Source organism: Hydra viridissima, unplaced genomic scaffold (genome assembly GCF_058129835.1).
Source record: "Hydra viridissima isolate aposymbiotic clone 2 unplaced genomic scaffold, HvirCarnegie_v1 scaffold_2, whole genome shotgun sequence".
Classification (NCBI taxonomy): domain Eukaryota; kingdom Metazoa; phylum Cnidaria; class Hydrozoa; order Anthoathecata; family Hydridae; genus Hydra; species Hydra viridissima.
In genome coordinates, this window is record NW_028324301.1 from 21,387,627 (window position 1) to 21,413,781 (window position 26,155).

Below are 26,155 nucleotides of genomic sequence, written 5' to 3' on the forward strand. Positions count from 1 at the left end.
CATAAAAGGTCCCATTTTACAATATATGTAAAGTTATATTTTAAAAGATTTTTCAACTTTTTAAAAAAATGAAAGTTTTTTTTAATTTTCCCGCCTAACTGTTGAGTTTCCCCCCAAAATACTCAACCCATGTGTGGGTTAACTCATGGCAGCCATTGACATGATGCCTACTGACATTCACAAGCTCATAATCAGAGCTGACAAAGTGCCTGTTTGCCAGCATCCTGGCTACTTCAATGCACCTACAATAGATGAGGTTGCCATTGTAATTCCCGATGACCAGACAAACTCGAGAAACGAAAACGTTTCTAAGAAACAAAATGATTCTCTTCAGAGAATCACTTAGTTCCACAGGTTTTACGACCTTTGCAATACCTTTAGATAATGGTTAATGCGCCAGGTTTTCCAGCCAGTAGATATAAAAGTTTACTTTGTTAATCAGAAATGCATTTGTAGCTATATTGTCATATTTTTGGGAGCTAAACCAAACTGTGGTAACTCAATATTATTTTTGTTGGGAACTAAATGTACCAAATAAAAAAAGCTCTTAAAAAATTTGTTTTTTTGTTAATATGTTTCCTAAAAAAAGATTTAGGGTGTTTCAAAAAAAGCCCTAAAAAATATTTTTTTGAGATGTTCTTGATAGTTGAAAGTTTTTCTTTATTGAATAATAGTAGTTTTTAAAAAAATTAAATACAAAAAAATATTTTCGTACAATCCCAGGTCAAATATACTTTTACATTAATCAAATTTCCAATAAATTACTTTATATATTAAATATTATAATTTAAAAGTAGAATGTCTTTTAGATTTTTTTATTGGGATCAAGATGAGCCCTTTAGCCTTGACAAAAGACTAAAGGGCTCATCCTGATCCCAGTAAATATCGCAGCAATATCATTTCGTTTTTTTATTTGTAGTTCGAAAAATGATCGAGGAGTTAGTTAATCAAGTTGTTATCAATTTCAGGCTACTAAGACTGTAAACGAACAAAAAGTAGTAAATCAAGAAATGCTGCTTGAAACGCTGCTCTTGCAACTACCTCAACTTGAAACTGCATAAGTGAAATACAGCAGTTTTCTTTACCAAAATATTAACTTCAGATACATAATTCAATAACTATCTTGTAAAAATATCAATTAGTAAGAATTCTGGGGAATTAAGAGTTTAACATTAACTACTTAAGATTTATGTTATTTTTAAGATCTATTTTCTCTAATAAATATTTTATAATACAATTTTTATATATCCGTATACTATTTTTATACATTCGTATATTTTTTCCTATTATAACAGTTAAATTAAAGATTTCCAATTTTTTTCAAAATTTCGCTTCCTTCCAAATTTGAAGTATGCTGACCTTTAACGATTTTTACAACAGATGGATAGTCGTCATCCCACAAATTTTTAGATAATAAAGCAGCAAATAGTTCGTCACCAAACATCCAAAACACCATGTCCTTGATATTGTCATAGCCTTGCACTGGAATTGTGAAATCAACGTTCCATTTTGTAAAACCTGTGTGCTGCAAAGCAATTAAACATTTTCTTAAAACATAATCCTAAAAGCAAACTAAGTTTTTTAAAACTAAATACTAATTTTTTATCACTTTACTTTTAACATTTTCTCACCATACATAAGATAAAAAAGATCATTAAATCTTTATCTTGAATTTTCATGCCAAATTTGTACTACCAGCTCCTCAATCCTTTATTTTGTAGAGTATAAATCTACAAATAGTTAAACAAATAATCAAATAAAAAATTCTACCTTCAGTATAATAATCTGTTGGTTATACGATGCAACAGCGAGATAACTATAGATGCCAGATTCAAAGTACCTCAATTTCTTAGCTCCTGGAACATCGATGTTTTGATAATGAACATAGAGGCCTTCAGAAGATAATCTAATAAAATAAAAGATTTACTAGAGATGATTAGAGAATTCTATATTTAAGAAAATAAGTTGAAAACATTGTCTGAAATCTTTTAAAATTACGTATAAAACAATATATATAAATATAACTATTATATAGATATAGATTTTATAATATAAATAAATAAAACTATTTAATACATGGAATTTTGTAAAACTACAATTCTCCTTTTCACACCCAATATAAAGGACTCAATAGAGCATTTGTACAAGTATATCTTTTAAATTAAAAACTAATTCAAGCTAAACTTGATATTATTCTTTCAAAGACTTAGGAAATTCATTTTTTTATATTAAATACTTGATATTAAACTTTCATGCTGCCTAAACATGATAATAAGAATTCTATTTAGAGTAACTGAATTTCTTATATTATTCTTATTGTATCTTATTCCTTAGTTTTATAACTGGCTAAAACAAGAATATCATGAGGCTAAAAATGAATGAGTACTCTAGTCAATCTTCTTAAATTGCTAATTTTTACACCTAAAAAAAAAATAACAAAGAAAATCAATTAACTTACTTCAACACTATGATAGGAACTGTATATGATATTTCTAATGCCGAAACACTTGAATCATAGCTGTTGGCAATGGCAATAAAATAACCATCAGATGTTGTGAAAGGAATAATATCTTCAGCATAATCAGTTAAAATTTTTTGTTTTAATATGAAAGTGGAGTTTTGAAAAATATCATAAATTGCAACTTCTCCACCAAAAGCACCTTGACTGAGTATAGCCACTGTGGAAATGTCATTTGAAGATAAAATTATAGATTTGACAGTGTTGCAACTAGGTATTGATACATTATACTGTCCTCTTACAAAAAATTGCTGATCAACACAAGGTGACATAGTTGAAGTATTGTATGAATTGGTAGAAAGTATTTTTAAACTTCCATTAGACCAGATGACATCAATGTTAGTTGAAACATATGCCTCAATAGTACCTTCTAGCTTTGCATATTTTGATGTAAAATTATAAAAACTATTGAAGTATTTTTTAGACAAACTATTCTGCATACAACCATCAGGTTTATTGGAAGAAGTAACCATCAAAGGTAATGCATCTAATTTTACTATTTGAACATTGGTTACTGCATTTGTTAAAACCTGTTTAAAGAAAACAAATTATTGTTTAAATTATATACTTGCGAAGTTATCAAACCAGTTATAAACCTATTTATAGTTATTAATATATTACTTGCAAAGTGTTTCAATTAGTCATATGATTTGTTTAACAATCATGAAGAAACCAGGCATAATTTTATAATTTCTTAATGAATAATATGCAAGACTAAAGAATTTTCACTTTTTTTGGTAATTATGTTACAAGGATTTTATGTAAAATAAACAAAATATTTCTACATCTACTGAATATAATTATAGACATAATTACAAATTAGGCATTGAGAATAACTTGCACACAATAAAGCATACTAATTTTGTATCTTTTCTATTAATAAAAAAAAAAAAGTAAACTAAAAAAGCAATTAAACAAAAAAGTACCTGGTATTCGTTAACAAAGCTCATTCTATCTTTTGACATTACAAATACACTAGAATTAGTGCATGTTTCTTCATTAGCACCATTAAGTGCTCCAACTACCAAATAAACAATATCTTCCTCCACAAAAATTGCCATAGAAATAGATACATAATTTATAAGTATATGCTGCACTTCAGTAAAGTATTCTAAGATTTTATGCACATTTTTTATAGAACTTGACAGTTCTGAAATCATAGTTTGGTGAATAAGAACAGATTCATTAAATCTATTTAGATTATGCTCAATAAGGGAGATTTTGCTGATGCCAGAAAAAAGATTTGTGACATTTTCTCCATCAATTAGTTTTGTAACCAAATTACCTTAAAACAGTCATTCAATTATATTAAATTATTTAGGATAAATATTCTTATATTTTAAAACACTGTGAAAATTCAAACCTACCTTGAATTGTGACATTCCCATGAATAGTTTTTCTTCCGCTAATCTGATTTTTTCTTCCCGTTAGTACTGTTTCTTCACTTACCTGTGATAAGTTGTACCCATTAATTAAGTTTTCACTAATAATATCTTTTTCAGTCTGGATGTTTGCAAACACTTTCTTGCCACTCACTGTTTGGTTGAGATTTTGCACCATTAGACTAATACTATCGATTTCAACTGAATTTATAAGTGATGTATTTAAGTTGCTCATTATTGTTATATTCTCTTCAAACTCCACTTCAGAAATGATTGTTTCATTACCATCTAATGTAACAATATTTTGGGCAAAATCAGAAAGATCAACATAATTTACTTTTTTGAAATTTTCCATATTAAGGTCACCATGTACAAAAATGTCATCAACAAAAATCTTGGAACCACTTATAGTTTGATTATCTTGAAGCAAAACAAAGTCTTCTGGGACATGGAATCCATTGATTATTTGTGCAGTAACATCAGCTGCATTTACATCACCAGTGATCTGAACTGAACCAACAATTGTATGATTTCCAGATAAAGTTACAGTCTCATTTTTAAGTGAATTGATGTTAATTCCATTTATGTATCCGTTTACATTAAGATTGTTAACTAGAATATCTCCTTGAGATTTGATGGTTATAAAATTAACTGAATTACTTATATTTCTATTTGGTCCTAAGCATTTATAAAGAGCATTTTCACTCAATGAAAATATGTCTAAATTTTCAAGGAGTATTGTAGCATTAACATCAGCTAAAAATATAGCATTGTTAAAATGGGTTTCAACAAAAACTGTTTGATTACTGTTTTTTTGTAGTGTTGTTCTGTACAGTTCAGAGATGCTTAAACCATTTAGTAGACCTTGTACATTCATATCACCAAATATATTAACGTTTTCAGTGAACCTTACTTTACCAGTAATGTTTGCATCTTGATTTATGTAAAGAACTTCCTCAGCAAACTCTTTAAGTTGGATTCCATTAATAGTTCCAGAAACATTCAAACTACCAAATGAAGCTGTATTTAAAAATACCTTAGTGCCAGTAATATTAGCCTGCTGATCTAAAAAAATGATTTCATTATTAAAGTCTAGATCTTTAACTTCACCAGACACATTACCTGCAATCAACTGTTTTACTGTGTAGTTTCCAGTTATTACTTGATCTCCAAAAGACATTAGAGCAGCTTCAAAGATCTCACTAAGATTGTAACCATTGTATAGACCTTCCAATGTCAAGTTTCCCATCAGTAAGATATTTTTTAATGTTATATTTTCATTAAAAGCTATCATTTCATTAACATAAGCTGCATCTTGAACAAATCTGGTGATATTCACTCCATCAACAAGACCTCTTACAAAAATATTATCATGAACATCAACTTTCATATCAAATGTCTAAAAACAAAATGTTACAAAAATTTTTAGAACTTTTTCAATAAAGCTCTTTAGACTGTTCGCTTTGTAATTTATCTTACCTTGACACCAGTAACAACTTGATTTCCATCAGTCCTCATAGCATTTGCTGCAAGATCTGTGAGATTGACACCATCAATTAAACCAGCTATTGTAAAATTTCCATTAAAAGAAACATGCGATTCAAACATCTTAATGCCCTTTACAATTTGGTTACCACTCATTTTTACCAACTCAGATTCAAGATAAGTTAAATTTACACCATCCACTAAACCATCTACAGCCAAACTTCCAACAATTAAAGAGTCAATATGTGTGTCAGCTGAAAATGTTTTAATACCATTAACTGTTTGGTGAACTTGTGAAAGCACAAAGTCATTTGTGTATATTCCATTAACAGTGCCATTAACAACTGCTGAATCAAAAACAACAGAATCAATAAATCTCTTTATTCCTGTCACATTTTGCTCTCCAGATTTCCGAAGTGCTACATCAAATAATTCTGAAATGTTCACCAAACTTATTTTTTGAACTGTCACATTTCCTTTAACAGTTAAATTACTTAAAAACTGGCAAGGACCTAAGACAGTTTGATCTTGACCCTGTATCATAAGGTCATAAGGTAAAAGTATATCATTGATGAATCCTTTAACAGTTATATTTTCAGATACATTCAAACCTGTTACAAATTTTTTCATCCCTTTTATAACTAAAGGAATGTTACTTTTATGCACCACGTTTGAATTGATGCTTTGCAGAATGTTTAATAAAGGACAGTCATATTCACATTGATAAAGTTCAACTGATTTTGCAATTAAAGTGTTAAATTCCTTATAGCCTGTAACATTTTGTGTTACACCATTTAACATAGTACTCATGTAAGATTCAAATATATTGGTGTTATCTATAAAGCCATTTGAAAGTAAGTCTCCTAAGATATTGATATTTGACTTAAAGACTTTCTTACCAGTAATAGTTTGACTACCATGTTTTGTTAACACATTTCCTAAATTGATAAAAAATAATTTTTTTAAAATATTAACCTTGATTAACAAGGGAAAAATTTAAAAACTTGAATCTTACCAGATATGTCAATCCCATTGACCTTGCCATCAACAGCTGCATTTCTCTGTAAATAAACATCTGTAACAAAATTTATTTTTCCACTAACATTTGCAGGTAAATAAGTATACAAAAGTTCAGATAAATTCATTCCAAGCAATTGGCCTTTAAGATCTACATGATTAAATGAGACATTGCCGTAGAATACCACTGTTTCAGTAAGGTTCTCATAAAACTTAACTGACTGACTGAATTTCATGAGCTCTGATATATCAACACGATTAATTTCGGCACCATCTTTCATTATTAAATCACCATTTATTTCAATAGCATTAAAGGTCTTATGGGAAGTTATCAGCTGATTGATCTCATTTAAAAGTAAAGTGTCAGCAGCAGCCTCAGAGAGATCCAAATTATTTACATGTCCTTCTACATTGAAATGTCCATTAAATGTTGATTTTCCATTTATCTTGTATGAGGCTGTAATGGTTTGATTAGAATTAACTGTAACAACATTGCTTAAATTTATTCCATTAACTAAACCTTCCACTAATAAATCCTCATTTAATTCAGATGAGAAGTCAACATAGGTCATAAATATCTTTTCACCATGAATTTCATCAGATTTATCAATTGTTATTAAGTCAGAGGTGGAAATGTTATTAAGAGAATTTGAATAGACATGAGATTTGATTATAGCATCATTTTCAAATGTGATATGATTTGATAAAGTTGCATTAATGTTTATAAATAAACATTGAGACTTTATCTCTGATAAATCAACTTTGTTGATCAATCCATTGATGTTAAGATCCTTTTCAACAAATAACTTGTTAACAATAACATTTGTAAAGTTTTTTTGTGCAGTTATTGTTTGATCAGTAGATTTTGTTACAACATTATCTAAGACAGTGTTGGCAATTGTTATTCTTTCAGCTTGTATGTCAGAAATGTTTTTCAAATCAAGTTGCTTGCTTTGAATAAGGTTATCAGTTGGTGACAATGTAATATTGCTAACTGTCGCAGAGTTAAATGTAACAGCAGATTCAAATTTCATGTTGGTGAAAGTTTTTGAACCTTTTAAAAAAGCAGAGCACTACTTATTGTATTGACAATCAAATTTTGTATTTGAATATTTAATTGACATAAAATTTATATTTTAACTTTTTTTTATTTATTCAATTATATATATATATATATATATATATATATATATATATATATATATATATATATATATATATATATATATATATATATATATATATATATAAGCTTTTTAAATGGTAGCAGAAGTACAACTCAGTATAAATTTAAAAACTCAGTATACAATAAAAAAGTTAACCTGTTAGATTTATGTCTTTATCTGTGTATATTAAAGAATCTTTTGATTGATTATAACTTATGTTAAATGCTTTAGCCTGAGGTAAGAATTCATTGTAGAGGCTCTGTTTCATTTTTTGCACAGCTTGAATTGTATTCTCAAGCAAATCATATTTTGGAAAAGTCTGCATAAAAGTTGCTTGATACAAGTTTTTGTCAGTTTGGTTTTCTTGAGCACTGTTTTTTACTAGAAATGTTGGCTGATCTGAAGTAGAAATGTAGATTGCCTCAGCATTTTCAAAAATCTGGCCTGTAGGTTGGACCTTAGAAGGATAGAATCGCCAACCATCATAACTGTAAAATGTGATATTTCCATATTTATTAGCAACAGATAGAACAAATTCTCCATTTTTACCTTGTTGAGTTAATGAAAATAACAGTGAGATTGTAACATTAAGAAACGACTTTTTTTTATATGAATATCAAATCATTTGGATTGAATATTTTATCAATCCTTATGTATACAAAGTATTATGTATACAAAGTTAATTTAATATTATGTCAAAACTTAAAATCAAAATCTTAAGAGCAAAATTATTTTTAAAACACATTTGACAAACAAAAAAATGTTCTGCTTACTTCCTATTGCAAATAAAAACTTTTTTAAAAAAAGAGAAGACTGTATTGCAAATAAATAATCTAAAAACTTTTTTTTAAAAAAGAGAAGACTGTAGCTAATAGATTATGCTATACTGAAAAACATTACACAGATAAAAAAAAATAATGTAGAAACAATTTACCTGTAATAGCAGTCCATTTTGTAGCCCCATATGTTTTAATACATTGAAAAGGAACAAACATGTTCCAACTCCACTTATAGATAACTGAATTAATATCATACTTTTTCATTCCATTCGGCAATACTTTTACAAAATTAGCAACAGCAAGAAAAAACTCAGTTGAGACTCCCTCACCAATTTTAAAAAACTCCCAATCTACTGCACCATCTGTTCGCACCTTCTGAAAACTTTGGAATCTATTTATTTGAAAATACATGTTTCAAGTTAAAGGAGATTGTTAATCTAATGGAGGTTCTTAAAATTTAATAGTTAAATAATGGTTACCTTGCAGTAGCCAAGTTATAAATATATACTTCAGAATCAAGATGGTTAACAAGCTGATCATTAATGAAATTGGCAACAGCAATATATTGCACATTGTGAATTGTAAAAGCCTCAATATCCCGAGCACCATTAGTAAATAAATTCTCTCCAGTTGTCAGAGACAACCCAATTCCATCCCATTTATAAAATGTAGGTTGAGCTGTATATGAAATTCCTGAAAAATATCTACTTATTCAAAATCTATAAAGGTAGTCGGATTAATATTGATTATCTTTTACTTTTTACACTACATATAAAATTCAAAATACTTACTATTACAAGTGTAAAGAACAGTCAAATACTTTTTTATTAGAATACAGGGATCATATGGAGCAAATTGACTAGGAGTTGCAGTTAACAAACAAGACTCTTGATTATTACAAATCTTTCCAACTTTATAAGTGATTCCAGGAACATAACAATATAAATAGTAAGTATCTGCTAGCATAAATGATATATCAGAGGAACAAGATTGCTGATTTGTACGGCCATAGCTAGCACTCACAACTGTTATTGTATATCCTGGAGCACATGTTATTCTTTTTGATCCACCATCACAAATTAGAACCTCTTTTTCAAAACCATTGTCTATTGACTCTAAATGCAGAGAAATTTTTCTGGTGTTATGTAAAGTTTGACTCAATGAGAATTTTTAAATTACATTTTACATAATCCAACTATAAAGTTTTTAAAAACTTTGCATACGTTTATCCTGGTAATTGACCACACCCAAAAAAGGGGTACCATAAACATTGAAAGCAACAACAGCAGAAGGTTCCCAAACATCAAAGGTGAATGGCTGGGTAACATCAAATTCAATTGTAAATGGATTGAATATGTACATTTTTGAAAAAGTTCCTGAGAAAACACTTGGGGATTTTTCCAAAATAACCAGATAACTCCATTGAGAAGTTTTTAAGATATCAAATGCAACCCCACCAGATACAGGAATAATTTGTTTAGTTAGAAAGACAGAACTGGTTTTGTCCCAATACATAATAACAAGATTTTCTTCTGTGACAAATCCAACCATTGAATAGATACCAAGCTCAAAAAATTTGGCAAACTTGTATCCAGAAACAATAGAAAGTGAATATGCATTTATGCTATCCAAAACATAGGTGCCTTTAAATGCAATGAATTTACTTTAGAAAAGGTTTATAAAACTTCAATTAAAAAATTTAAAATGAAAAAATATTTCTTTTAAAACAACTGCAGTACTAATGTGAGCAATTAACAAAAAGTAGTACATGGCTCATTTATTCAGTAGTTGTTGTATTATTTATAATTTTAAACAACTTGTAAAATAAATAAAGGAAAAAACAATAAACAATTTTTTGTCCTAGAATAAATATACTTTGACTCAATACTTTTTTATTTCATTTTGCAATAAAATTAAAGCAGCTACTTGTTCTTCCACATGTTTATCTATTGATTCTTCATTTTGCAATAAAATTAAAGCAGCTACTTGTTCTTCCACATGTTTATCTATTGATTCTTCGTTTTTAAACCAATTATTAAAAGCTAGAGTTTCTTTATTTCTGTATTTTATGTTAAAAGTTATTCTTTGGAACTTTTAACTTCATGCAAACCAAAATTCATCTCTTCAACTTATGTTTTTCAACCTTCAAAACTTCAAAAGTTCAACAAAAAAAGTTTTTCAACATGCTTTTTAAGAGGATCGGTTAGAAATCGTCTGGTTAAAATGTAATTTTTTCCTTGTGATAATCAATCTTCAATTAAAGATGCAGTTTCTTTTTTTGTGACAAATGTTTAACTAAATAATTTAACTAAACACAGGAACTCTATTTACATTGTGGAGATGTGGTTTTATTTCAACTTTTAAACAAAAGCTATTTCACTATTTCAAAATGAAGTGAGTTGGTGTTAAAAAAGTTACATGCTAAAGTGTATCTAATAAACTGTATCTAAATAGAAACTGTAAATTAAACAATTAAAAATAAAAAGTTTAAAATAAAAGGTTAAGATTAAAATTTTCGTGAAACTTCTTATTTTAATTCTTTGGATTTACAGAGTGAAACTTTACTTTAAAAACCTACTCAAACAAAAACTATAAATTAAGCAAAGGGAAAAAAAAAATTTAAATTTAAGAACATTTAAAAAATTACTAACAATATCACCCTTCTTTAGAAAAAGGTTGATTCACTCAAAGAAGTTTCCAAAATGACGAACTGCTAACATGTTAAGTTTTTCCAAATCAAGCAGCTCCCATCCAGGTTCTTACTTATAACACCAAAATGGTAATTGCTACTATCCTGATTTAAACTTTACTATAAGTGAAGTGAATAACACTTGGAATGGTATTCAAAACATTAAAGATAAATACAAGGGTGCATCTAGCTGAATTTAAGATAATTTAGTAAACAAACCACGCAATTACAGTATCATAAAGCAACGTGTAACAAATTGCAGTTCACCTCAGTTCAATACATAGCTTTTAAATCTAATTTTGATGCACTGCTTCTAAAGCTTGACTAAGAAGAACTGCTGCTCATCAAAATAACAATCAAAGCAATAAATTTAAGTACCTGAAAAAATCCTTAAGACACTGATTCTTTTAATGCATACACACACGCTTTAGATTTTCTAAAATTGCGCTTGTTAGTATACAAGTTCATCCTTTATTGAGGATGGAACTAACTAAATACATTAAGTTATTTAGACCAACTGTAGATCAGATTTGAGAACAGGTTCAGAATACGACTTAAGACTTTATAAAAAATTATCAATTGTGTAAATTGGTTTTTTTTTAATATTAACATTTTAAAAATAAATTTGAACTTTGTTATTTTTTTTTTTTAATTATTAAAAAAAAAATTTTTTTTGTTATAATTCAAAAGATTAATAATTAAAATAATGCTATGTCATTTTTATATCATCTTTTCGTTTATAAGTCATAACAGTTAGAACATCATACAGTAGTATCAACCAATCATTGTTTTTATATCATGATCTTACTGTATTGTGTTAAGCTTACACAAGAAAAAGATGTAAAAAAGAAGTTTTCTTACCAGTGACACATGGTAGATTACCACATTCCAGGGATTCAGTTAATGTGCCATTTACAGTGCAATTTCCTTGGAGACATGTGCGTGTTCGAATTTGAATCCCCCCTCCACATTTTGCACTGCATGGTGAATATTCACTCCATGGAGAATAAACTGTACCAGTTGAATTTGCTAAAAATTTAATTTTTATTTAATTATCTAAAAATAGCTTTATAATTCTAATATTTCTACACACCATTTACAAAAACATAATATTATGTAAATATTAGTTTACATAAATATGTTAAAATAAAAAATATTAAAAAAGAAAATTAAGTATTAAAATAATAATTACTAAAAAAAAAAAAAAAATCAACAAGATATATTATAGCATGTGACTAACTATAGGTCACACTTTTTGTTTTAACATAAATATTTTATTTTAACATATGTATTGATCAGAAATAGTAAGCTTTTGAGAAAATACCTTAAAATACCCTAAAATACCTCAATACTTTCTGAACAAATCATTAAAACAATAAAATGTCAAATGCATAGTTGTGTGATCTTTACTAGGTGGGAGCCAGATTAGTAAGCCTTGTTTTTAGAAACCTTTAACTGTCTTTAATCTATAAAAGTAGAAAAAAAAAGAAGTAATAATCAAACCTTCTCTTCTAGTTCTGACTAAACTTGAGCTTTCATGTAATGCACTAGCAGTTAAGATGTTTGTGTCATCAATTTTAAAATGAGTCAAATCTAGTGCATCAAGTTTATCAGCAACAGCTTGATCAATTGCATTTTTTATATCAAGTGGAATTCTGGTAATCAGCGCTGGATCTCTAAATATTCTATCCAAAGATACAACTTTTGTCTGGGTGACAAGAGTGAGCCATATTACTAAAATTAAAATTTATTTATTACAAATGCAATATCTAAGCAAAAAAAACTTCAAAAATATTTTAAATTTTGTCTAAACTAGTATAAAAAATAAAAAAGGTACAAAAATGCATTATTCACCAAAAAATTAATTTTCACAATTAAAATAGTTTTTATATTTAATCATTAGACAAACTTAATTATCCAGTAGATTAGAAAAAATAGTTTGGTAGCTTGCATGTGTTTTACTTAACCATACCAAATTCTAAAAAAATACATATTAGAATTTTATTCTTTACTTGAAAGATGTTCTTTACTAAAAAATCTTGCTAATAATGCAGTAATTTTTGCATACCAAATGGAAACTTTTTACTTTTGCTTCATGGGATACTTTACATGTTTCAAATAGTGTACAATTAGTTTCTTTGTATTATCATTTCCCATCAAGCTTTCTTTAAAAATTGTCTAAATAAAAAATCTCTTTACTGCAGTTATCAAGTTTTTGATTTGCATCAAACAAACCTATTGATCTTAACAAATACTTGTACTAAGTCCATAAATATTCTTACCATAGAGCCAAAGGATTTAATTCTCTGTTCTTAATGTTTGAAGAAAGGAGGATTTTTAATAAAAACTACAAATCCACTGATCAGTTGGTCATCTTTAAGAAACTACTCAAATTAGCATAATCTTGATTTGCTTCCATTTAAAGATTGGTAACAATTAAAAGAGATGGTGGAAATTTTATTACACCAGAGCAAGACTTAGGCATAGAATCCTATCACGTGTTTGATGGCATTTTAACAGTAATGCAAGCACGAGAGATTTAAAGCAATCTTTAAAGTGTCATCAGACTTTCAGTTTCAGATAGGAAAACTCTCTTACTTCAGTGGAAGAACTTAACATAATGCAAAAATCTTGTCCCAGAAGTACATAAATGAATTGGATTGTATTTAATTGTAAGCAGAGATTAAAAAGTTTAAAGCAAAATCTGATGGTAAATTCGAAAAAAGCAAACTCTATTGAAGTTTTACAATTCATGCACCCCTATTCATTAACTGATGCTTATTGAAACATTGTAATTACTTTCATGATCCTTTTAATAATTCCAGCAACTGTTTTAATATATGAGAGAAGTTTCAGCAAACTTAAATGAATAAAAAATTTAATATCTATCATGGGATAAGAACATTTATCTAGTTTGGCTTAATTACAATTGAGAATAAAATAGCTAGGAATGTAAACTGTTGTTAATGATTTTGCAACCTTAAAAGCAAGAAAAGTCAATTTATCTAAATATTAAAAACCTTGTAGCAAGTAATGTTTCCTTTGAAAGGGATTGGGAGGGCAATTTAGTGCAGAGTTGTATTTAGAGCTACTGATATGGAATTTTGAATGATAGAAAGTTGTGTACAGTAAACGTTTAAGATAGGCTGAACTAACTTTGCTGGTAAGTATGCATTTTGATAGGGGACAGTCTAAGCAAAAATTTTTAACGGACAGGGGGGGGGGCGCACCTAAGAGTCGTATTTTGGAGGGTGAGTTCATGGTTTTATGCGTCAAAAAAACATTGTCCCAAGTGCCACTTTTGGGATACAAAGGCATTAATTATGATTGATTGTTATCTAGGGCAACTTGAGATATGGGGGTAACATGAAAAGTTTTGTTATAAAAACTTACCTTAAGAGTAAAGTAGTATATGAAGTATACAATTTTTTATTAATCAATTTTAAACAAGCACAGCCCAGCAAGCACACAACGTTGAAATAACGTTGATCGACGTTGATCAACGTTATTTCAACGTTGTGTGATTGCTGGGAGTGATACCCAAGAATATTTCCAAACTGAAAATAGGACTGCACACACTATGTGCAAAAATGCCTTTTGTCACCCGTCCTCAACTTGCATCAGAACATAAAAGAAATACTGATACATTTTTTTTAAAAAAAAAAGCCAGTAAAGATATTGTATAAAAAGGTTTTAGAAGAAACATAACGTAAGGTAGCGCTTTAAAGACTATGGCTTAATGTTTGTGAACGCTGTAGAAGAAACTATTTCTTAAAATTGTTAACAAAATGAATTTGATACTTATAACTTTATTCGCAAAAATGTTTTATTTCAGTTGAACCTTGACGGTTTGAGCCTCTGGCTCTGGACAAAATCGTTTTTAAGTGAGACGTAGAAGAACTGGATGGCAGTTAACAAATTAATTATTCTTCTACAAGTTTAAATTTTAAACAAAAAAAAAAAAAAAAAAAAGAGTACTAATTACTTCTTTACATAGTCTCGTTATGACTAAAAGTTCTAGGAACATAGACAATGCCTCAAATGCAGTATTTATAATAAATGAGTTTTTGTTACATGAGATTAATCAGATATACAGCTTACTAGAATTGTTCGTTAACTTTAAAAATGTTGAAATATTAACCAAAACTTATTGTGTATTCAAATCACATGCAGTATTTATAATAAATGGATGCTTTTAGCATCCATCTAAAATTTGTTAAGATTAGAACTCATAGCATGTATTTTTCTTATCTAAAGTTCGTCAGTGATGTCTGAGTGAATTGGCAGACACATAAATTTCTAGTTTCTCAGTATCAGAAAAATATCAAAAATGTTTGCCATTAAATTTGCGTCGTATAATGGTCAGGGCGTATATCAGAATTGATGGGCTTAGACGAATATCATAAAATTATTAAACTATACTAGCTAATGTTACGCACACTTATACACGGGCATGCTATCTAATATGCCTATAACAGATTGGTTTACTGATCAGATCATTTTCTTCAGCTCAAACCATGAAATCTTTTTTTATTTTATACTGTTAACAGCTTTTTCATTTTCAATACAGAATAAAAGTATCAATGGCACCAACTATTAACACTTTTGTTCTGTGTTGGAATAATAAAAAAACAGTTCTTCAATCTCCTATACAATATATTTCTATAAAATATAAGGAAAAATAATATGTAGAATCTAAACCTAGTGTTGAGACTTCTAAGGCGACGCTGTAAAATTATTACGATTTTGTGGAAATTTTATACCAGAGTTGACATTTAAAAAGATTAAATTAATTTTAAACCAATCAAATGACAGCTAAATTGTAAACATTATATATATATATATATATATATATATATATATACATTATATATATGTGTGTGTGTGTGTGTGTGTGTGTGTGTGTGTGTGTGTGTGTGTGTGTGTGTGTGTGTGTGTGTGTGTGTGTGTGTGTGTGTGTGTGTGTGTGTGTGTGTGTGTGTGGGTGTGGGTGTGTGTGCACGCGCGCGTATATAAATATATATAACAGATCATTAGAAGCAATAGCAACAATAAAAAAACTTAAGTTTTTAAATAAAAAGTAAAGCCAATGAAAAAACACTGAATAATTGTTAATATCAATATTTTTTCGTAAAAATTTTTTTTTTTTTAAACAATCAATCAATATAAACCGTACGTAAAATAACATGACTTACGCAGACTCATCCTGGCCTAAATCAATCCTTCTTCGTTTGCAAATTAAGTATTAGGTGCAAGAGCGGTAAGAAATAACGAAAGAATTGTCTCGGGAATACCAAGTTGCAATTTAAATTTAGCTAATAAATATCAAGGGAATTGAGTGTGCTTTTTTTGAATTTCAAAAAAAAAGTAAGCTTTAGGTTATTTGTCATTCAGCCCTAATAAAAATTGTAAATAGCTACTTTTCTGTAAAAAAAAAAAAAAAAAAAAAAAAAAAAAAAAAAAAAAACTGCTCTGTCTAAACCAAACCCATCAATCATATGAAGATTATTCCTTAAACTTATTTCTTTTTTTTTACAAGACTACTATTATTTCTTTTCTGTTTTAAAATTTCTTTAGAATAAGTAAGTTTAACTGTTATTTAAAGTTATTTATTATAATTTAAAAAATCCTTGAAATCTAAAAAAAATCACTTGAAAAATATTAAATGCTGAATGTAGGATATTTTTACGAGAGTCCTGCTCTCTGTAATAGTTTTGGCTTTCTAATAATCCTTAGCATTTTAATAAGGTCTTTTAATTCTAGTAATTTAGCTCTTCTAACTTTAATCTCTATTAACTTTAGCCAAATAACTTTATTCTCTGATGCGTTTTTATATCTTTCTCAAATTGGAAAGATTTCTAATTAGCAAGTTTAAGAAAACAATGCATTGCTTTCATTTTAAAGGTTTTTACTTTTTTTAAAGGAAACTCAATTTTATAGCAATTATCACGTATATGTTTGTGATTGTGGCAGAATTTTTATGGTTGAATAAAACAGTTTGTTAAAAAGCACCATGCCTAATCCAAAGTACTCGATCAAATTTAAGGAAAGAAGGTATTAGTTATGCCAAGAAATCTTATTTAAACAAAAAAGCGACAGTGGCTCAGAACAAAGAAAATAAGCAATAGCTATTAAAACACCTGTCAAGAAATTTAAACTTGGAGCAAAAAAACCTCCTTCACGCCTGTTTACGCGGGTGAACGCGTTTAAAAAGTCATTCACGCGGATAAAAGTGCTTTGATGCAGCTAGGGTTCGTTATCGAAATTGCAAATTTCGAAAATTTTCGATTAAAACGGTACCGAAATACTACTTTTTTTTCGAAATCTATAACTTATGAAAGTAATCGAACTAGCCAAAATAATTTCGGAAATAAAAAAGGAATTTCGAAATGTGAAATTAATTTCGAAATAAAAAATTGCACTTCGAAAACTGAAATTAATTTCGAAAGAAAAAACAGAATTTCGAAAAGTGAAATTAATTACAAGAAGAAAAAAAAAGAATTTTGGAAAGTTAAATTTATTCCAAAAAGTAATTTTAATGCCTTATATTTTATTTGCATAATAGTATTAAAATAACCGGATGTGCCTAAATAATTTACCACGGGGTGTTTCGGCAAGTAGACCTTTTATTATATATATATATATATATATATATATATATATATATATATATATATATATATATATATATATATATATATATATATATATATATATACATATATATGTATATACGGCAAAATAATACTGGTAAATAATCTTGGTAAATTTAAGGTGGCACACAACTGAAAACAAGTTCTTTTTTTTAAGTAATCAAAATTATGATTTTTTTTTTTTTGATGAGAATAAATTTATATCAAAATAAAATAAAAAACAGCTATTTTTTTTTTTTTTTTAATTTTACTATCCATAATGGCCAAAAATGTGTTGTAAAACACGTGTTTTTAGTAAATCTTTAAAACCTAATAACTTGATTTTGCCTCAACAACTCGAACTAAAATTTTGAGTTATGTAAATATGATTGTTGAAAAGAATGCAGTTTTTTCAGAGCCGGAATAAAATATTTACCACCCCCCTTCCTTTCATATTAAATTAGAAATTAAAATGTAGTATCTCCCTCCATTATATTAATTGTTGAATGAAGATGCTTTTAAGCATCTTCATTCAATAATTAATAACTAAAAATTTGTATAGTAAAAATTTTAAAAATTCTACGTTCAAAATTTACAATTTAAATTGTAAACAAAAACACTTAAGTAGCTTTTGCTATAGGTAGGTTTTATTCACTTTGAGAGGGCTAATATTTTATATGAAACATTTCACCGTGTAGATGTAAGTGGTCATTCGCAAATTATGTCACGCAAAAAACTTTTCAGATCCCCCTCCTCCCTTTTCCACAAAATGTCACAAAATATCAATCCCCTATCTTATCCTGAGGGTTCTAATCTTTGTAAAAGAACCTTTGGGGTTCTAATCCCTGCAAAAATATTTCGAAGCAAATTTTAGAATTTCGAAGGCAAAAAATCGTTTCGGTATTATTTTCAGAATTTCGAAATCGCAAAAATATTTCGAAACAAATTTGACAATTTCGAAAGTGAAAAAATGCTTCGGTAATATTTTCAGAATTTCGAAATCGCAAAAATATTTCGAAACAAATTTGATAATTTCGAAATGAAAAAACCGTTTCGATGCAAAATTAATTAGTTTGAAATTATTTCGAACTTACCGAAACAAAAAAAGAGTTTCGAAAACTATTTTTTTTTATCGAAAACTCAACTTTTGTTTCCGTGAACAACCTTAGATGCAGCTTTAAAAAATTTCCGGCCTTTTTTAACAAATGTCGCGAAAAGTAATCAACACGTTTTTAAATGTGTGTTAGTTCATGAGAAAATATCTTAAATAAGCTTTAACATTCAGTAAATGAAACCTTTAAACTGTTAACAACAGCGTTTTTAACTGTATTTTTTTGCTTACAAAGACAGCATTTGCAGGAAACTTTATTTTAAACTTAAATGTTGCTGTAAGTTGTCAAAAAAGTTTACTGTGACCATGCTTTATCCAAAAACACCTCTAAAGACTGGTTTCTACGCTTTAAAGTTGATGATTTATGCGTTTCAAAGTTGGTGATTTATACGCTTCAAAGTTGGTGATTTAAGCGTGAAAGACAAAGAATGTTCAGGAAGAACAAAAAACTTTGAGGTTATAAGACTAGATATCTAGATGTAGATCCTTCTCAAACGTTTTTATCTGCTTCATTTGTTTCATTTTGATTGCCGGAAACATCAGATGTTACTATTATGACTATTCTTTTATTCGTGTTGTCTTTATTACTGTTCTTTTAAAAGAAATAAATTTAAAGCAAAAAAAAAAAGAGAAAAAAAAATCGGCTCAATTTGTAGGTTTTAAAAGATGTTAAAAAGAGTTGTTTGGCATGCAATATATATTATTCTACAGATAAAAAAGGAAGAGGTTTGGTATCGTCCAAATATTGCGTCACACAGTTTTTGACCATTTTTGACGTCTCCTTTTTCCTTGTAGCAGGCTGCAACATTTTGCTAAGTCCCCCCCCCCCCAAAAAAAAAAAAAAAGTCACAAGTTTTTAAACCAAAAAAATTCCGTTTAAGATACATAGCTGATTTAAGCCCTACTTTGTTAGCTGATTTTAATATTAGTTTAATTTAAGCTACATTTTATTAGTTAAAAAACATTAATTATACTTCTGCGTTAAATATTGGCATAATCCCATATATTTAGCTGACTCTTTTGGAGAGCCTAACTATTCATGTAATGTAATAAACTGTCATGAAAAGGTTGTCTTTGGAATGAATTGAACTTCAGACAAATCAAATTTTTTTTCTCAATCAAAACAATGTGCTACCATTTTTCTCAACGGGTACTGCTCAGGACTTAAAGCATAAAATGACGTCGATCGAAAACAAACTACCAAAATCTTCTTATTCAACAAGTTAGATTCAAAACACTTACAACAATTCATGATGCAGTAATTAAGAAAAAGAGATAGCACAGATGTGCAGAAGAGCTCGTAAGGTAGGGCCTTATACTTTAAGGTGTGATGCAAAATAATCAAACTTTATAGTACAAGCAAAAAGAGATGGAAGCTTTTAATTTTTGTGGTCTAATGATTTGGAACTTTAAGTCCTCCTTCCTTCCTTTTGTGAGAGAGGGAAAGTTTTTGGTGGAAAAGAATCAGGTATGAAGACGAAGTAGTATCTGTTTATAGCATTTCCAATTATCTTAACGGTTTAAATAAAGTACTGACTTGCCTACACCTGTGTATACCAACTGTTGGCCTTGGTTTCCTAAAAATTGGAAATAACTTTCCTGCAACTATATATGTTTGCAGCAACAGGAAACTGGTTGTTTGAGACATTAAACCAGATTTCAGATAATGTTTCAGCCGCAAATTAAATTTTTTTTTTCCAGGCCACATTTGTTATAACACCAGCCGTGTTGAGGTGGCTTCCATTTTGATCATTGAGAAGGGTTGACGCCAGAAAGTTCCCCCAAATCATAGTACAGACGCCATTATAAAGGACTAAGAAATAGGTAGCTAACAAATAGATCTGTTATTTCTTTAGAGAGTGAATTTTCATAAGATTAGTTTCTAAGCAAATCAAATATACTTTACTTTTGTGGATCAACCTTGAATGTAAAATTACTTTTATATACAACATTGATCCACATCTTAAAAACAACTTTTTCAAAAATGTTGATTACCATACAAGTATCGATGTTTAAAGTTTGCAACTAGCTCTGAGTATTACATTTATCCATTTTCCTTAAATCAGATTAAAAATATCCCTTGCTAATAAAGATATTCTTTTTCTCATGATAATCTCAATCAATAATAACAATTTAAGTTGGTTCTACTACATTTTTCATAGGTTAATCATTCTGTCTTCAAAAACGGCAGAAATCAAAACAACTTCAGAATATTCTGTGAAGTGTTAAACTGAAGTCGAAATCAGTATAAACTCAATAGAAATAAGCTGGTCAATACCTTTTTAAAATAGGTGTAAGTTTTTAGTCTCAATTGGTGGGATTAAGGGTGGGGATAGGAGTAGGTAGCTAAATTTAGTTTTGGGAACCAAAATATCCCAACAATAAGCAAATAAAGTGTGCGAAAATTAAACTTTAAATTAGCTAAAGATTGTTTTATAAAAATTTTATTTTTATAAAGTAAATGTAATAATGCTATTATTTTTATTCTTTTTTTAATATATATTAAATAAAAACAAATGATGGTGACCTATATATATAAAAATCCAAAGATATGTAGCTAAAAAAAATCATGATTAAACATGATTTTTTCAACTCTCATAACTGATCTTAGGATTGACCTCAATCTTATAATCACTATATCAACTATATTATCTTATATATTATAATTACATCACCTATATTATCTAATATATTATAATTATATCAACTATATTATCTTATATCTTATAATTCTATCAACTATATTATCTTACATATTATAATTATATTAACTACATTATCTTACATATTATAATTATATTAACTATATTATCCTGTTATATTAACAATGATCTTAGCATTTTCATATCCCCTACTGGCAGTACAAATGCTGGAAACACTGCATTAGTATTTATGGTAGTACTTATGCAGTGCTTCCAGTATTTGTACTGCCAAAACTATGTTTGGCATATCAGCTATAAGGCTCAGCTCCTCTCTAAACCTCAGTTTTTTTTCTATCTTTTACTGATATTTTTTTATTAAGGGGCTTGACAAGGTATGTTTTAATGTCCATTTTCTTTTCTAAATGCAAAATATACTCAAAAAATCTGAGCCAGCAATGTTGACTGGAAATCTCAAAGATAAAACTTTTTCATTGACTGATTTAGATCTAATCAATATGGGATTTTTAAGTTCACTGGGCTTAGACTAATGAACATCACGTGATTGGGAGGAATGTTAGTAAGAGTAAACATGGTTTACATATTTTGGACTTGAAATTACTGTTTATCAGGTTTACCTTCCGCTACTTCTAACTTTACCCAAAACTCAACCTGTCCATCAATTTCAGTTTCAAGATGTTTATCTTAACTTCTGTTCAAGTCGTTTCTTTTTGATATTTAAGATAAGAGAATCTACATTAATGGGCATTAGAGGGCTTCTTATTCTACCCTACTTTTTCCTTTCTGATAACTAATTTAAGAGGAGCAAAAGCTGTCTGAAAAAGACTTCGGTCGTTAAACTGGACCTCGTCGATATTGTATCAGTAAATTTTTGTTTACACCCACTTTGACTTTTTTTTTATATCCACTTTGACTGGAGGCACCATCGAATCTCCCTTTAGAGTACACTTTCTCCCACTTTTAGCCAATAATCAAAAAGTCATGGTATTCAATTAAAGTTACTACCCTTGTAAGAATACTATTAAACATACTCTGTAAAGAAGTTGAAGCAGATGTTTCTGCCACAATTACACCATCGGGATAACATTTCCAACTTTCATTACTTATCTTATGAAGTGAAGAATAAATATACGCATTTTGTACTATGGATGAATTCCTGATAATTTTATACTGTTATCAAAAATTAATATTGAGTTTTCGAGTCATGATAAATTAAATCTGTAGTGCAAATATAGTATAAAAAATAATTGATACAATCTGATATTATGAAAAGCTCCTTTTTTTTCTCGAGTTTTATTGAAAAGATTCTTGCCTGTTTAAAAAACAAAGTAGATATTTTGCGCATATTTATGTAAATGCGCTAAATATCTACTTTTTTCTATGATAAAGAAAAAACAAAACAACAAATTCAATTTTTTTTCGTTTAAAATTTCTTACATTTTTTATTCAGACTGCAAAAGACTAAATCTAAACAATAAATATCAAAATTGTGTTAAAAAAAAGTTATAGAAAATAGAGCAAAAAAATATTTTTATCGGCAGATTTTTTAGAAGATTTTTAAAAAAAAAAAAAGATAAACAGCAAAATCTCATTATATATAAAATGTTAAACACAAAAAAACGTTTTAAAAAATTATTTAAATACCCCGTTATTTGATAGAATATAAATTTGTTTAAAAATCTGAAACAAAAGATATTTAAATATATAACTTTCTTCCGTTTCCAAAATAGCAATTTCTTCCACAGCTATCCGGTATTTGCAATGACTTTGGAGTTTCGACGGTATTGAGGACCGGAATCTCTAAAGAAAAAAAAAAAAGAACTTTATGTAATTAGTTCCGCAAAAGGAAATTTAAAACAACCATATCTCACTTCACAAGCAGGCTTTAGAACAAAACATTTGTAGAAAGAATCTTTTGTGATGATGTCAGATAGTTTGATGTGAGTTAGTATGATGTCAGTTTTTATATAATGTCAACTAATATATGATGCCATTTTGTTTCAAACTTTAAAAAAAGAAAAAGAAAACAAATGAATAGTATTCAGACTATTCTTGCCTTCTCGGAAAAAAAATTTACTTGAAATGAAAAAAAATCATGCGTATGGTTTTTACCGCTATATTTGTCATAACTGCGGGATAAATTTATCCAAAGCTGGTTGTCTTCAAGTGTAGGGGACCTGAAATAGTTTAAATCTAAATAGCTTAAATGAATTGTTAAAAAATTCAGCATTTCATTCTAAAGTGAAACTGATTACAGAAAAATATTTCAAGCGCGTCCGTTTAAAAAAAATCAGTTGATCTAACTCTTCTTCTTCTAAAGAGCAGATCTAGAATAAAAGCTGAAATATACACCAATATTAATAAACTATTTTTATGTTTATCTTTGTTTTAGGAGGACACATAATTACAACTTTGAAAATGTGTGTTTTCCTATTTTTAGGTAAAACAGTGGTTGAAAAAGTCTATATCAAATTTTTCGCAACATTTTTTGTTATAAATAAATGCCGATTACCATATTGATTTAAAAATAGAGTAGGTCTTCTCAAATTTGTCTGATATCTCAGTAAGCGATCCCTGAAGTAAAGGTGATGCGTTAGAGTGGATCTCTTTTAACTTAAGAAAAAAAATAATAAAAGACGTGTCAAGGAATAATTTTTTTGTACCTGAACTGTCAAAGCTTTCCCCATCAAAACATCTTTAATCACTTTTTTAGAGAAAGTACAACTCTGAATAGATTCGTTTCGTCGCAAAAATGATTTCTAGAATATTTCCTGACTTAATAAAGATCAAATAAAAGTTTTATAAAAAATGATTAAAAAATTTACCTCCGGCTTGTTTTTCTCAGTCATTTTACTTGATAAATTTTGAATACAAAGAAACTTTAAACTATCTTGTTGCTCTTTTGAAATACTAGGTGCAACAACCTCATACTCCGTACTCGTTGCATTTTGATTTTTTGTATCAATTTTCTTGCATTCTTCAGTCTCATCTCCGCCACAACTCATTTTAGTATTAGTGTTAATATGTAATAAATCTCTTGCATTTTTCTCGTTTTTATCAAGTGTCTGTTCTTTTATTTTAGAAAATTGTTTGCTTTCAGCAAAGGTCTGTGAACGAAATTGTCTTTTTTTTAGGACATTTTTTTTAGCTTTCCAATCATAAAGTTGTTGACCGCTTTCGGATCGCTCTCTTACGTATACTTCAGCATCCACTTTCATCTGCTGCTTTTTATCGGTTGCTTTTCTGAAATACTTATCTGCGGTCATTTCAAAAAATTCAGACTCATCCTCATCACTCAAATCTTTTTTTCTTCGTCTTGGACTTTGCTCGCAGTTTTTTTCATACGAATCATTTGTATTACTGTGTTCTTTTGCTTCGTTCAAGGTTTGAAGTTCTTTTTTTTTTGGGCTTTCTTTTGTAAAATTAGATATTGAAGTGTTCATTATTTTATTTACCTTAAAGACAGTTATGTCATCAATATTTTTTGACTGATTTACTTCTGAGAGTGTTACATCTTCACACTTCTTAAACTTTATTTCAGTTTGATGATTTAACTTTTGCTGTTCATTATTGTTTTTTTGCACTGTATGATCACAGTAATCTTTTTGCAGAGACAAAAGAAAGTCAATTTTATGATGTATCACCATTTTTAAACTTTCTTAACCAGTATTTTCACGAACTTTCACTTTCTAAAATAAAATTTAAAGAAAAGTTTTTTTGGCTGGCAAAACTAAAATTTGTACTTTTGTTTATTTTAACAAAAAAATTTTTAATTTTCATAAACCTAAATATAACTAAGAATATAAAGCAATCATTTTATGATAAAATGAAGTAGTTAAAAATACCACTAACTGTTAACAATTACTTCTCATACAAATTGATGGATTGCCGCGATTTCGCAAAAATAAATAAAAAATTGGAAGATTTTTGGGGTTTGTAAGAAAATTAGCTAGTTACTAACTTTCAGGATCAACTGCCCACAAAGTGGGATGGGTTTTAGTAGAGTTTTTGAACAAATGTTTAACCGTATGCATCAAAATACTTCTACATAAAATGTAGCTTATTATTTCATGACTTATTTTACCTGGGTCTTTATTAAAAATTGTTTTTTCTTTGTTTGAAATGAAAAACAGTTGTTGCTGTTGAGCTTTTTTTCAGTTTCTATGAAAACATTGCAGAGAGCAAGTATAAAGCAGTATAGCGACTTCTTGTTATATAAAGCAACGAATTTAATTGCTAATGTAATAATTAGTGAATCCATTTTTTTGTAAAAAACTGAATTCCGGATTTTCGGAATTACAGGAGATGAAATCCGGAATTCCGATTTAATTCCGGAATTATTATAGAAGAATTTAAAAAATATAAAGAAAAGAAAGTACATTATTTTTTAACATAAATGTATTTAGTTCAAAACAATAAAATTAAAACAAATTACAAAATAAGGAAATATTTCATATTAAAATTTTTTTGAACTACATAAATAAAATTGCATAATGAAAGTTCAATTTTCATTTTGATTTTTGAAAAAGCTTCTTAAAAAGCACAAAGTATCAAATGTTTTGTCGTTGAGCCTTGATCGAATTTTTGTTGAAAATGCTCCTGCAGCGGAAAAAGCGCGCTCTGACTCCACACTAGTTGGTGGAATTGTTAATAAACTTTTGTAAAGATCTTCCAAAAGCATACCGCGAGATCCCCCTTCATCCCAAAATTTCATTT

The 26,155-nt window shown here is 28.3% G+C and overlaps 2 protein-coding genes across 7 annotated transcripts; both read right to left on the reverse strand.

Moving 5' to 3' along the window:
• Positions 1-1,032: 1,032 nt before the first annotated feature.
• Positions 1,033-16,276, reverse strand: LOC145182094 (uncharacterized). Of its 6 annotated transcripts, XM_090079076.1 has the most exons (16): positions 13,319-14,238; positions 13,105-13,214; positions 12,540-12,770; positions 11,898-12,065; positions 9,571-9,990; positions 9,139-9,462; positions 8,827-9,040; positions 8,503-8,738; positions 7,725-8,117; positions 6,401-7,456; positions 5,380-6,323; positions 3,886-5,299; positions 3,445-3,803; positions 2,459-3,048; positions 1,771-1,906; positions 1,035-1,525 (listed from the first exon to the last, which is right to left on the reverse strand). In XM_090079076.1, exons 5-16 carry the CDS (start codon positions 9,896-9,898, stop codon positions 1,301-1,303), a joined length of 6,219 nt encoding a protein of 2,072 aa, XP_089935202.1. In that variant the 5' UTR covers positions 9,899-9,990; positions 11,898-12,065; positions 12,540-12,770; positions 13,105-13,214; positions 13,319-14,238; the 3' UTR covers positions 1,035-1,300. The 6 variants fall into 6 exon arrangements, with proteins under 6 accessions (XP_089935200.1, XP_089935201.1, XP_089935202.1 ...); XM_090079074.1 differs by lacking the exon at positions 13,105-13,214 and having other exon boundaries at positions 1,033-1,525; positions 14,057-14,417; XM_090079075.1 differs by lacking the exons at positions 13,105-13,214; positions 13,319-14,238 and adding an exon at positions 16,232-16,276 and having other exon boundaries at positions 1,034-1,525.
• A 6,570-nt stretch (positions 16,277-22,846) lies between these two features.
• LOC149892428 (uncharacterized) lies at positions 22,847-25,626 on the reverse strand. The gene is made up of 6 exons (XM_090079556.1): positions 25,524-25,626; positions 24,265-25,128; positions 24,103-24,198; positions 23,952-24,013; positions 23,552-23,616; positions 22,847-23,239 (listed from the first exon to the last, which is right to left on the reverse strand). The coding sequence occupies exons 2-6, from the start codon at positions 25,084-25,086 to the stop codon at positions 23,136-23,138; spliced, it is 1,149 nt and encodes a 382-aa protein (XP_089935682.1). The 5' UTR covers positions 25,087-25,128; positions 25,524-25,626; the 3' UTR covers positions 22,847-23,135.
• Between the last annotated feature and the right edge of the window lie 529 nt (positions 25,627-26,155).